This window comes from Scomber japonicus, chromosome 21 (assembly GCF_027409825.1).
Source record: "Scomber japonicus isolate fScoJap1 chromosome 21, fScoJap1.pri, whole genome shotgun sequence".
Taxonomy (NCBI): Eukaryota; Metazoa; Chordata; class Actinopteri; order Scombriformes; family Scombridae; genus Scomber; species Scomber japonicus.
Window position 1 is genome coordinate 13,052,432 of NC_070598.1, and position 14,409 is coordinate 13,066,840.

General features: G+C 37.7%; 1 protein-coding gene across 2 annotated transcripts; it reads left to right on the forward strand.

The window, feature by feature from the left end:
• Positions 1–2,621: 2,621 nt before the first annotated feature.
• On the forward strand, positions 2,622–14,193 carry sgk3 (serum/glucocorticoid regulated kinase family member 3). Of its 2 annotated transcripts, none has more exons than XM_053342636.1 (17): positions 2,622–2,810; positions 7,214–7,393; positions 7,593–7,676; positions 7,783–7,855; positions 8,042–8,117; positions 8,368–8,443; positions 8,762–8,811; positions 8,899–8,956; positions 9,308–9,391; positions 9,477–9,608; positions 10,330–10,442; positions 10,933–10,969; positions 11,579–11,665; positions 11,940–12,035; positions 12,157–12,312; positions 12,530–12,619; positions 13,323–14,193. In XM_053342636.1, the coding sequence occupies exons 2-17, from the start codon at positions 7,298–7,300 to the stop codon at positions 13,491–13,493; spliced, it is 1,479 nt and encodes a 492-aa protein (XP_053198611.1). In that variant the 5' UTR covers positions 2,622–2,810; positions 7,214–7,297; the 3' UTR covers positions 13,494–14,193. The 2 variants fall into 2 exon arrangements, with proteins under 2 accessions (XP_053198611.1, XP_053198612.1); XM_053342637.1 differs by having other exon boundaries at positions 2,622–2,801; positions 7,211–7,393.
• Positions 14,194–14,409: the final 216 nt, after the last annotated feature.

Below are 14,409 nucleotides of genomic sequence, written 5' to 3' on the forward strand. Positions count from 1 at the left end.
AAATATTGCTACTAGGCTTCACTAGCTGCAGTTTTATGGGTGTTATGTGAAACAAATCATTTTCCTAAAGACTGACAGCTCCACGTGAATGAATGTAGCCCATTTTATGCAATGGTGTATGTCTGTATTGGAGTGCAAGACAGAAGTGACTATGCCATCTATTGCCTTTGTTTTGTAATTCAAGGTCACTTATTTGCCAACTCAGAATTGTGGTGTCCTGCAAGCAATTACTCGAGACTCGAGATTCATACCACAGTGATACAGAGTATTAAAAGAACATTGGCATAGACAAACATTGCCTTTTGGTTTGACAGACATAACTTGTATAGCTACAGCAGACTTTACAGCTGAGTTTTGCTGACACCTTGTGGACAAAACTTTTGCATGCCCGCTATGCATATAAAGCCATAGATAAGGTCTTAAACTCTGTTGTGAAAATGAGGTCTCTTATTTTTGCAGATTGCACTATGCATTTTAAGTGGTTATATTACAAAAATTGTGATTTGAAACAAATTTCCTGCAGTTCTATACCACCTAACCCCTTGAGTCAAGACAAGAAAAAGAAACAGTATAATTGGGTGGATCAGGTGGATTATCAGAAGAACGGCAATTTCATATTTGAAATTGTATTTATAAAAATCTAAATGTAGTCTAAATGGTAGCAGGTTGCAGGTTACAAGGCCACCTTCCAAGTCAGACTAGGACAAACAGCATAAGACCATAAGGTCCTGACCCAGTACAGGCTCAGTGACCATGAACTAACAATCAACAAAGAATGAAACAAAGAATCATGGCAACTGAATAAAAACCGAATATGTGGTCAATGCACAATAGGTTTGGCAAGTTTACTTTTAAAAAGACCAAAAACTGGGTAGACAAAATTTTGCTCCACCTAAATGAATAATGGGGATGCATTTGTTTCTCTATTGCTCAGGTGCCTATTAATGTGTCTATATGGATTTGACAGCTATTTGTCAGATGTGTTGTTAACTGTCTCATAATTCTGAGATATTATGATTTACAGTTACAAATTTATGTTGCATGGAGTATCAGAAGTTTTGTGTAGTCATATTTATGATATATTGGGTATTTTTCTATTGCCCCTTGACATTTTTCCATATCTATTTTTCTGGCAATTATGGGCCGAAATACTCCCTTGGATTTGTAGCATTTTATAGATAACAGGCACATCCCACCTGTCACCTGTAGGTGACACTGTTTAACTGTTTGACTTCTAACACTGTTGGCATTTTTGAGTGCAATAAGGAGTACATTGTGTGAAGTGAGCGAGAAAACCACATCATGACAGGAAATTAACTATGAAAATAAATATTAGTATGACACAAATAAATAAATAGTTACATAGGTCATAATCACAATCTTGAGGACTTGTTTTGTTAAATGACCTGTGTATTTTAATGTTTTCAGTAAGTTTGTATGGAGCTCATGTGATGTATCTTTCTATTTAATCAGCTTAAATTATAAATTGTTTTAGTCTTAAAACAAAACCTTCAGAAGAGATGTCATTAACATTCATCTCTGTATCATCTTGAAGGACAGGTGCACAATTCTTTGGACAGGCAGGTGTACCATACGAAAACTGAAAGAGATTTTCCTTGCTGTTATCATTCGTCCTCTTCACACAGGCTATTAACAGATCCACATAGTAATTTTGTGCAAAAATGCTTTTAAAAGTGGATCTGAAACTTATAAGCAGTCTGGGTTAGTCATATCAAGTCTATATTTGCCACATTAACAGACTTTTAAGTATCAGATTCCCTCTTTGTGTTTCCTCAGACAGTGTTTCCCAGCTGCAGTGGATGTAAAGTTACCCAAAGAGGGACTTTGGCATCAAAAAGGCAGTAATGTTGAACAATGTCTAAATAAACCCAATGTTAACTCTTAAAACAGATCAGGGCAAATTTAGTAAATCAATGTAGAGTTTAATAGGGGAACATATGTAGAAAAGTTGTAGGAACTGAAAATAGGCCTATAGCAAACTTTGTACATTTAAAACATGCTTTAAAATGTCAGCTAGGGGTTATTCTTTAAAATTGCTTGCAGAAATTGCCATTTTTTTGGTTGTTTGCTTCTTTATTTCATTAATCCAAATTGTTTGTTATGATTATTTACTGAACAGAATAAATATAAACATGTCAACAGGATCCCAACGTCACTTTTTCTGGCCCAGGGCATTTAAACAGGTTAATCCAGCCATGATAATCTAATTTCTCTACAATATTTTGGCGTTACCCTAGCGGTATTTCGAAATGTGGTACCGGAACCTCAATGTGTACTCTGTGTCAATTGATCATGTTGTAGAAGTGAGTTATATGCCGAATTGTTTCCTAGGACGGTAAAGTTATAACCCGCCCTACTCTGCCACTGATTGGCTACTACTCAGTGCCTTCCTTGGTTCAGTTGGTTAGGTTGAGGCACGATAAACGGGATTGGTTAGAATTAAGATGACCGTATCAGGATAAGCAAATCAGAAGCAGGGTAGGGCGGGACATGACTTTGCCATACTAGGAAAAAAATATCGCGGTCCCGTGACAAATTTCATTGGAACTTTTTACGGCCAGGAAACACTGATGTTTCCTCATTCTCGGACCTGACAGACGCCTTAAGGTAGCCACAAAATACACGTTCAGTTTGAGGGGTATTTCTTAGGGGGGGGGGCTTGTCCTAACTAGAAACAAGATAAAATGTTGGTTTAAGTGACAGTTTTAAGTGGCTTTAGAGTGAAGTATCCCGAACTGGAGCTGAGAAAACAGATGAACACCGCATGAAAGCGTTGTAAGGTACGTGATGTTCATGTCACTTAAACGTTACCTTGTTTTCATTTTGCTAATGTAGCATTGCCTCGCTGATGGGTATTATCCACTCAACATAGCACTAGTGTCATTTCATTAACATTACGTGGTAAGTTGTGTGAGTAATAGTAGAGTGACCGCTATTGCATAACAACAACTTTTTCGACTTTTAAAAAAAAAGACCAAACAGAGGCTCAACTGAGGCTAAATAGCATAAACACCTACTTTGGCTGTTGAGCACACATGGGAAGCTGAGAAATGTGTAATTATGAGCCTTTGCTGTGCTGTTTATAGTTTGTATTACACATGGGAGCCTGTCGAAGCATGTAAAACCTTTCATTTCGTGTGTGTCTGTGTATTATTTGCGTATATTCAGCTCCTCCCTCCTCCTGCTCCTTTTTTGTCTCCCCTCCTCTCCTCTCTTCTCTTTTCTACTGGAGAAGGTTTGCCTTTTCCTGTAATACACGTGATCTATGCTGAGATTTTGAAAAGTCGTACCTGTGTTAGTACACATCGCCTCAGGTGTAAACCATTTAAAAGCTTACCAAATTTCTGAGAGAAATAGGTGAGGCCTTTACAGTGCTGTCTTGTGGAGAAATGTCCATGAACCCCTAACTTGCATGTTAATCCAGCTGTGTGGTGTTGCCAGTGATACACAACTCCTTTCCAAATTGGTGGATGTGTTTTTGTTTATTTTTCCTCCTGTAATGTGTGATTGGATACTAACAAAATTCACAATTACAAGAAGGATCCTTTTTTGATGATCCTCCTCATGATCCTTTCTACTGAGAATAATTCATCTCTGTTATGTGGAAATCTGCTCTACTTTATGTTTGTTTGAGTTGAAGAAGTTCACAGCTGGTTTCCTGATGTAACAGGTGGCTTTGAAGAACATATTTTGTATAACAAGTTTTGAAGTTATGAAAAATGTCAAGATGGATTTAATTGGTTTACAGTACGAGAGCTCAACATCTGTGATAACTGTGGTGTGAGAGGAATTAAAAACACCTCTGAATATTAGTTCAAATCTTGCTTTTAGGCTTTCAGAGCGAGGGCACCTAATGTTCTGTTCTGCAATTTTCTATACATGTCATTTTTTTTTTCAGCACACTTGCTGATTCAGATCTGTTTCTAAAAGGAAGTTGGTGCCACAGTTTGCAGACTATCAGCTGTCTGGACGGTCAGGTTAAGTAAGGAATTTGTCCAGATGCTGAGGTCGGTTGCACGTAGTTGGGGGTGACTGAGTTCAAGCCCCTCACACTTCACCAGCTGCACTTCCTCAATCAGAATGAAATCGCCTCTGGTGCATTTTAATGAGATAATTTATCTAAACTGGATTAAAGTTTCAGTTGTTTCCCACTCTTACAGACATGATTTACTTTTGTCCAATCTTTACACAGGTGTATTGTCAAAGTGTAAACATTTCAAAATAAACCTTTAACAGATTTTTAAATGAATTTGTAAACACACCATAATTAACAAATTGGAATTCTGGAATAGATAGTCTTCTCGTTGGCACACTGAGTAAGCTCAAAACATTTCTTTGCATGTTTTGTTTTTTCCTCTAACCATTTCAGCTTGTGTGTGTGTGTCTGTGTTGTTGTGTTTATCAGTGGATTCATGCCTGATTGAGCTTTCACATCGGATTTACCATTTCTAGGGTGACTTCTGCTTTGTTTTCTCGCAACATGACACAGCCAGACACACGCACACATACATACACACACACATACACACACAGAAAAAAAATATGGACAACATCCTCATAGGATATCCACAGGCAAGGATGTGTGTTTGAGCTAAGCAGGAAGAATTCTATTTTTGATCCTCTGTAGTAGCCCAGCGTATTTGTGCCTGTCAGCACAAGTTAATTCATGTTGTGGCGTGAATGCAGGGCATGTTGAGCTCCAACCGAGACGAGGAGGGGATGTGCTTATTTAACACGAATCTTGTTCCTTTTCGTACTCATTGGGCCTTCCCGAGCCTTTGTTTTCAATCCTTACAATAAACTTGACCAGGTCTATTAGTGGGTGTGGTGAGCTGCAGCATTCCATATGAAGGAGTAGCAGTGTCAGCTGAAAATCCAAGTTGTAACACACGGTTATAGGTTATTTCCCCCCGTGCACAAAAATCTCTCTGGAATGTTAAAAAGCGAGTCCTACCCAGCGCCGTACAGAGTCAGTTAAGCATGAAAACAGGCACAGATGTGAGGCAGCTCAGGGAGGTTGCCTGCCCTTTTTTTTTTGTTTTAGTGGCCACAAACTTCAAAACACAAAAGAATGTCTGAGTGTTTCCCACCAGAGGAGCTGCTAGGTGAGGTTAGGTGGGTTGTTACAGCATAAATATATGACCAACATGTATTTGGTGTGTGATTTCTCCCAGCGATAGTGTCTTTCAAATCTGGTTTTAACTAAAGCTGATATTATAAATAGAAGGAAATCAGTTTGTAACTATTTAGATTGAATCATTTATGTATTTTCATGTTTTCTGTGCTCCAAGCTTCTCAAATCTGATCATTTAAAAGAAAAATCAGTTTTATGTCATTATAAACTGAATATCTTTTGGGTTTTAGACAGTTGATCAGATAAAACTAAACATTTTAAGATGTCACCCAAGTTTTTTACACTTAATATAGATTAATGGGATCATAGAGAACGGAATAATGAAAACATTAAAGATAAAAAGGTCATAATAGTTTAAGCACAGGAATAAGAACAATTGTGTAAGAGGAAAATGACTCATGCCGTCGGTCTCTTTGTAGTTTTAAATAAAAGTGAATGAAAGTGAAATTAAAAAGAAAGTTCAACACAGGAACAAAAGTGAAAGAAGGGTTAGTGATGAAGAGGGCATGAAGGTCCCTCTGACTGCACACATGCATTTTAAAGAGGGCTCGCTCTTTTGCTCTTCCTTCACACACCCCACCTCCCCACCCTCCCACCCCAACGTGAGCAGAATGAGATATCCTGTTAGGATGCGTTCAGGATCAATACGCAGAAGGAGAAAGTTGACCAAAAACAGGTTTTCTGCACGTGGTGAGCAAACGAGGGTGAGAGGAACAACGATTGTGGATAGAAAGACAAAAACCACTGAACAAACTAGGCTGACCTCACCGCCATCAGACAATGGACAAAGTCAGATCAGCAAACAAAGAGCTTTGTTGTAAAAGAAACAGACGTGACATAACTCACAGTGAAGGAAAACATACATGCCTTGCTGTGTGTGATATAGTTACACTATACAGATTTCCATATTAACTCTGCACAAAATCAAGCAATCAAGTCCTCATTTTATTATCAATTGAATACAAGTTGAACTTTTTACAGTTCATTATAATCCACAAATCCCCTTCCCTCAGTGAACTGTGGTCTTGAACTTATGTTACTACAGTTGTCACGGGAAGGAGTCTATTACACCTCAGCAACAAGATTAATTCCCTTGTATAAAATCGTAGGGGGTCTTACTCTTAACCTATTGTGTAACTCCAGCTTCAAAGACCCCTGGAAGGTTATTTAAAAATACTTTTCTACTGACTGGAACAAGCCAGAATGTCACAGACCCAGCAGGGTGTCAGAGAGCTAGTGTGTGTGTGTGTGTGTGTATGCGGGGGCTTGTGTGCACTGAGGGATAAAAATCACATAATTAGTAATAAAACAAAAATAAGATATAGAGAGTTATTAACTTGTATGTGCTGTGGTGAGTAGTCCTTTTTCCTAATCACTATAGTGAGATGAGAGGGAGGATGGGATGTTCACGCTCAGAGGAAGGAGTGAGTTAACTGGTGTCTGAGGGGGAGGGAGCCCGCCTGCTGTCATGTTGCAGCTCACTGGCCCTCCTGTTGTCGCTTGTTCACGCTCTCTTCACAAGAATAAACACAAGATCTAGAGGATTGTAGTCGAGGTTAAAACACAGAAACAGAAAGCTTTTACCAGAGAAACACTTCTCTTATTTTGCTTAAGGGTTGAAAGACTAATATGTGACACTAAAATATGTACTGTACCTTTGAGTATACATTTTTGAAATATATACAAAACTCTCAATAATCCTTATAGTTCAGACAGACCTAATAATAAATGATCCTGGATATTTTGAGAGAAAAATGATGGACGTATGAGTTAATATTGTTTTGGTTATTGTCTCTTTTAAGGCGGCATCGTTTAATCAGAAATCAACAATGCAATGTTACTATACCAGAAAATACCTTTCAGAAGATTATGGAACAATTAAAGGATTAGTCAGTTATAAAATATTATTGTAGCTGTTGGCAGGGGCAAAAATCTTGTTCATCTTGTAAGGTGTAGGCAACAGAGCCACTGTGGACAGATATATTTTGAGAGCATGACAACGGTTTCACTTCCTGGATAACAAAGTGGCCTGTTCTCTTTTCTCCTCGGCAGCAGCAGCAGCCCAGGCTGAGGATGGGCCTGTTGTATACTTGAAGTCACATCCCTGGAGCAGCCATTAATTTATGACCTTGCACCTTTTGAATGCCGACGGCCCCCAAGATGGAGGAGCAATCCAGTCAACCCAATGTCAGCATACCCTGCCACAACGAGCAGAGGGACAAAAAAAAGCGTTACACTGTATGTACAAAAAGACTCTGCTTATTGTTGAATTAGCATTTCTGAGTAGGATTAGTTCTTAAAACTGTCATTTCAGGGTTAAGTTGTCACAAAGTTAGCGCTTAAAATGTTACTGCTGTGAAATGAACTCAAAGGTCTATTATGGCAACACATATACTACTTGTTGTGTTTACATGGGCTCTTCCTGTCTCTTTCTTAGGTTTACAAAGTGATAGTCAATGTTGGACAACAGGAGTGGTTTGTCTTCAGGCGATACGCAGAGTTTGATAAACTTTACAACACAGTGAGTAATGGAATTTTGATTTTATAACATATTACCAGAATTCTTCTCTTTTCATTAGTCTTTGATTACATGCTTTTCTGTGTTGCTTTTATATCTTTTAATGCAGTTAAGGAAACAGTTTCCATCAATGAATTTGAAAATTCCGGCCAAAAGGATATTTGGGGATAATTTTGAACCCGGTAAGTGCTCCCACTTGACTCATCTTTTGTCATGAGATGTAAATATGATTAATTGTTTTTTACACCACAATCCAACTCATGTATTCAGTTAAAAGCCCAGTTCCAGATGTTGAAAGAATGCTTGATACATGTTTTTTACATTTCTTTTATTTGATTAAATCAAGTCCGTGTGCATTCGTCCCCTAGAGTTCATCAAGCAAAGAAGAGCAGGGCTGCATGAGTTCATCAAACGACTGGTGTCTCATCCTCAGCTTTGCAACCAGTAAGTGTTGGGCTTCTCACTGTCATTACATTACATTACATTACATTACATTACATTACTGCCTGCATTAAGACAGATGGCTTTAATTACCTAAATCCAACATTCTAATAAGGTCAAATTTGATTTGCCATGCTTTACAGTTGACATGAATGAGATTAAAAAGACGAAGAGTTTCTTCTTTATTATGTGTTACTGCTGATGCTACTGTACTTTTCTCATGAAACTGCTTGATTCCTCTTAAACCTTACAGTCCAGATGTAAGGGCTTTCCTGCTGATGGACAAAATGCAAAACTTTTCAGATGCATCTGAGGATGAAGATGAAAAAGTAAGTAACTGACCAACCTATTCCAATTTTGATTGGTTTACTTTTTGTTGTTTTATATGTTGCTAACCCCAAAATAAGACTATGTCTTGTCAGTTGATGCATGGGATTGTCAAGAGACAGTGAATGTTAACCACTGAAAGTTTTCGGGTACTGTAAATACATTTCCCTTACGTGGCTCTTTGAGCACAGATAGAGGACTGAATTTTCAGATCCAAGAACTGTCCTTGGCAGTAAATCAGTATTGAGTGTGTCTCCGTTTTAGCCTTTGGTTACATCTTAGCGGCTAATCTAGATAATATTTTTTCTTCTGTTTAACAGAGCAACTCTACCTCGAGAAACATTAACCTGGGACCCTCTGGAAATCCACAGTACGCTCAGCACTTGTAATGTAATGTGATGACATGCAGTGTATTTTTATATAAGTGAAATTAATGTGTTGTAATTTTTTATTTCAGTGCCAAACCCACAGACTTTGACTTTTTGAAAGTCATAGGAAAAGGGAGTTTTGGGAAGGTATGTCTATAATGCAATACTGAAAGATAAATTAGTTTTTTGTTTATTTCATAGTGGGAATTTACACGCTAACAAACCCAATTTATGGATGTATTAATATAAAATATAGTCATTAATGCAGCAGTTTCATCACATGGAAAGCAGTTTCATAAATAAACTTTTTATTTTAACTGACTAACATTACTGCTGCTACTTTTGAAGTCTTTGTGTGTTGTTTTTCTTTTGGGTTAGCACAGAGTTTTAGTTCTGCATATGTTGGTCTTTCCATATAGGAAGTGAGAATCGGATTGGGAATTACACTGGTTTACACTGTTGATGCAATGTTCCACATGTCTCTTCCTTGTGATGCAGGTTTTCCTTGCCAAAAGGAAACATGACGCCAAGTATTACGCAGTCAAAGTTCTACAGAAAAAGGTCATTCTGAACAGAAAAGAGGTAACTTTAAAAAATTTGATCCATATGTCAAGCATGTTTACATGATTTATGGTTCTCCTACTAAATCACTCCTCCTTCAAATCAGCAAAAACACATCATGGCAGAGCGCAACGTGCTGCTGAAGAATGTGAAACACCCTTTTCTGGTCGGGCTTCATTACTCCTTTCAGACCACAGACAAGTTATACTTCGTCTTGGATTTCATCAATGGAGGAGAAGTGAGTTGTTTCAGTTTTGTGAATAATGTGCTCACACAGAAATGAGTCACAAGGTCAAGAAAAGCCGAGGATAGCAATAATACAGGAAAATAGTTTAAAACTACTTTAAAGGAATTCCTCAGTGCTGTACTGTTGCCGGTTAACACACTTCCACGTGTTAAAATTCTTATCAGAGATCACAGCATTACTCAGAGTAAAGAACAGCTCGGAGAGCAACTTCCTCTATGGACCTCCTTCAAGTGTGATCAGCCTTTTTAAAGCTGCCATGTGTGACTGACTGTGTGAGAGTGACTAAGTACAATCTGTGCCCAAGTAATTCTGCCTCTTGGCCTTCTGGACACGATGACTACAAAAACCTGTTGGATATAAATGAAATCAGAGCAGCATTTTAATTTTCCAGTCAATATACTCTCTATAAACATTTTCTGACAAAGGCATGTTGTACTTCATGGCGTCTGTGCTTTTAAAAATGTCTTGAAACTTCGGTTCCTTATTTAACTATTGAAGACATTAAGGTATAATGAAAACATTAACAGCTATGTAAAGGTGTCCAATCATTATGACTCAGTTTTTTTGTTCAGCAATATCTTTGTCATATAATGGCCATGACTATGAATGACTGTACATTTTTTTGCAAAGTGATACAGTGTGCTCCTATAATATCTTTTCCAAAGTAATATTAATACATCCCAATAATCCAGTGGAACCTTTTTCATTTCAGCTTTTCTTCCATCTTCAAAAAGAGCGGACATTCCCAGAACCTAGGGCAAAATTCTACATTGCTGAAATGGCAAGCGCACTGGGCTATCTTCACTCTCTCAATATTGTTTACAGGTACATTGGGTGGGTAGGGGGCTTTAAGGTGTCAGCATGCTTCAGTCAAAGTGCTTGTCAGATGGTCAAACAGTGTTTTAAATCTCCTACACATACAGAGTGCAACGTTATCCATATTTGAACAATTATCATGTCTCGCCCCTCTATGATGACAGAGTGTTTGGAACAGCTATAAAATTTCTTTCAGATGTGGTCAGGCGACACTTTGTACCAAATAGTTTGTTTTGAGCTTACTGACACCCTCAATTTTAACACATGCTGTAAAGTTAAGTGTGTCCTTGTCAGTTAACAAGATCTCTTAAATATAGCTTAAATCTTAAAAACTTAACTGGTTGCTATAAACTTGTATATCTAAACATGAAGATGAATGTTATTTATTTATTTTTTCATCATATTTTGTGACGCTTGCTGGCCTCACTCACATCATGATAACGCATTTCACTAATTGATCAAATAATTTATGAACTGACTTCATGTTCATTTCTTACAGAGACTTAAAGCCAGAAAATATCCTTCTTGACCATGAAGTAAGTATTCTTAAATTTCTTTTTAAAGATTTTTTCTGGCATAGACACCTTTTTATTAGCAGTAGAGACACAGGAAATCATGGGAGAGAGGGGGGGTGTGACATGCAACAAAGGTCCTCGGGCCGGGATTCAACCCGGAGTCCGCTGCATATGTGGTATGAGCTCTTAACCACTCGACCACCTGTGTGCAGTATTCTTAATTTTTGATCAAACACACTGCTGTGTAATTAACATCAGCATACCACTATTTACAGTAAATACTGTATTTGGATGGGACTGGAACCTATTATCTCAGCACAGCTTACAGATTCCCTACAGAGGCCAATGTGGCACAAATGTCATCTTTTTCCAACCATCATTTCTACCACCAGTGAACCACAGTGTCATTCCCAGTCTCAGCTGGACAGAATGCATGTGATTGGATTAGATCTTACTAATGATTTTCCTGCCTAGCCTTATAGAGAAAGTGAGGGAGCGATGAATGGGACTGGCTGAGCTACACTGCAGCCAACATTCCTGGGCAACAATAGAAACCTCAGTCCCCGTGGATAATGAGCTGCTTGTGTGGCACATGTCGTCTAAAAACGTCCCTGTGTCCTTTCTTTAAAGGGCCATATCGTTTTGACTGACTTTGGATTGTGCAAGGAAGGCATTTCACAGACAGATACCACCACCACATTCTGTGGAACACCTGAGGTATGGCAGCATTGAGATGGAAACTTACATCTGCTTATTGCTAATTGTGTGCCAGGGTTTACCAATGAAGTATCACCTTCAGTGTCAAAAATCAACAATTATTAACAGACTTTTTGGAATTTTGTGTAGTTAATAATTTTGCAAAGTGTGAGTCTATCCTTTTTGAGGTCATAGTGCTATATATCTATTTTAGGTTTATGAGTCACAGGCCTTTTTGAGCAAAAATAATAGTTGTTGTTTATTTGGTTGGTTAATGTTTGCTTCTTTCTACTAGTACTTAGCTCCAGAGGTCCTGAGGAAGCAGCCATATGATAACACAGTAGACTGGTGGTGTCTGGGTTCAGTGCTGTATGAAATGCTCTTCGGCTTGGTGAGTTTTTACTTTGAGCCCTATAACTCACTCATACAAATCTGTTTTAGTGGTAAATATAAAGTCCTCATTTTACTGTAACACTCACCATGTCTTTTTTTTTTTTTTTTGCCTGTCCTAGCCGCCGTTCTACAGCAGGGACACACATGAAATGTATGACAACATCCTCCATAAACCGCTGGCAATGCGTCCCGGTGCCTCCAGCACAGCCTGGTCTCTCCTCCAAGGCCTGCTGGAGAAAGACGGCACACACAGACTGGGATCCAGAGATGACTTTGTGAGTGGACTTGAATGATACAGATACTATACAGCAGAATTTTCTATTTGTGGGCTCCCTCTAGTGGACATGGTGTGGTGGTCTTACACAAACTATAAAAATTATAATAAACTGTATTTACAAAGCACCTTTTACACTCAAAATACAGTTCAAAGTAGTTTCTATGAAGCCAGAATTATATTTTGGTAGATATTTATTCTCCATTTTTTATTTTTAGAATGAAATCAAAGCACACAACTTCTTCTCCTCCATTAACTGGGATGACCTCGAACAGAAGAAGATCCTACCCCCATTTACTCCCCATGTGGTAAGTATTTTGTTTTGCCCAGTTATCAGAACTTAAGAGGTGTTTTTGTAGTGACTTTCCTTTTAATGAATGTTTCCAACACTTGCAAGATGTATCACCGCTCACATTACTTTTGAAGACTACAGACTTAGAGAAGGTTATTTAGCATATTTCTCTTTTAATAAAAGCAACTTGCACACAGTTCATCCAGAATGAAGCATACACTATTACGCTAATGTTATTAGTAACACCTGTGCTTCTTCTGCTCTGCTGAGTCAAAATGTATGCTGTGAAAGAGGTCCATTAGTGGCTTCCTAAAGGGGGGATTTATTGCTGGGCTATTGTAATGGATTACACAGATGTTTCTAATTAACAGTAGAGGTTGCCTAATTAGATACCCTTTTTAAAACCACCTCGTAAAATGCATTTTTATAGGCTTCACTTCATGTAATGTTTTGGAGTTTTCTATTTGAAGTCTTGTGTTTGTTGATTTTTGGCTAAGAAGTTTTGTTTTTTAATGTTTCCTCATTTTTATGAGCTTTGTTTTACATGTATTTGTTGTTTAATTGTTGCATCAATTTTTGAAGCAGTTTGTAAAACTGAGTGATATAACTTTTAGGATTGTCATCAAATTAAGTTCTTTGTATGGAAAAACATGCATTTTGTCTAGTATTTGCTAACACATGAATAACAGTAATAACACACATGTTAATGTTTTTTACAGAGCTCTTTCTCTGATATCTCAAACTTCGATCCTGAGTTCACAGATGAGATGGTCCCCAACTCCATCTGTTGGTCTCAAGAACACTCCATAGTCAATGCCAGTGTAATGGAGGCAGACGATGCTTTTGTGGGCTTCTCTTACGCCCCTCCATCTGATGACTCATTCCTATGAAACATTCCCAATGAGGTCTTGAATTGCCTTAACCATCGTAACTTCTTTTGACTAAAGGGAAGAAATGTATACCATGGATGAACTTGTTCTACAAAGCCAAAGCAAGCAGCTGACAAGAGACAGCACTTAAAACAGATTCTGTGCCGGAAAAGTCTTTATTTTTTACCAATTTGTATTTATATAAATATATATACATAACAGATGATATTTTAAGAATTATGGACATCCATTCTCTATTAATGTAATTCCTGGTGGTTTTCTAAAATGAGCCTTCATTTTCTCCCTTAATTGAAATCAAGAAGCAGTTTTCTGACAAACTTGAAAAGTCTACTGGACTTAATAGAACACCATTTATCAGATGGATGCATGTTTGTCCATGTAATTACTGTACTGTAAATACCCCTTATGTTTCATTTTCATGGTAACTAAGCTGGAAATAGGGATTACTTGAGAGACTGCTGGATTAAGGACTTTGGTTTATAGGTCACATTTGTAAAAAAAGAAAAAAAAGAAGACGCTTTCAGTTACTTTCCAGTTTGACTTTGCAGATACTGAGTGAATTGTTTTTTTATTGAATTGTTTGTGGTAATTTTTTCTATTCTTTGCCTTAACAAATGTATTATTAATTTCAGATAATAGAAATCCACAATGCTTTGCTTCGCCTGGCAATTAAGTAGGCTTATACTCCTGCACAATAATAAAAAAGAAAAAGAAAAATAGTTTATGAGTGTCTGTGTGTTTTGTAGCGAGAAAAATCAATTGCATGATATTGCTTAGCTAATAATCAGTAGTGGAGCAAGTATTCACACCTGAAGTCCAGCTCCACTAAAAATTGTGCTTTTCTTCTCATTCCCTCAGTTTGATATTTAAGCTTTATGTGAGTTTGAAAGTGGGAAGTTTCTCTTTCTTTGAAATT

Bases quoted from the DNA above. Each gene is read 5' to 3' on its own strand.
- sgk3 (XM_053342636.1), top strand. From the start codon at position 7,298: ATGCCGACGGCCCCCAAGATGGAGGAGCAATCCAGTCAACCCAATGTC. The intron at 9,609-10,329 runs GTGAGTTGTTTC...TTTTCATTTCAG, and splicing joins ATTTCATCAATGGAGGAGAA to CTTTTCTTCCATCTTCAAAA. The intron at 12,620-13,322 runs GTAAGTATTTTG...TGTTTTTTACAG, and splicing joins CCCCATTTACTCCCCATGTG to AGCTCTTTCTCTGATATCTC.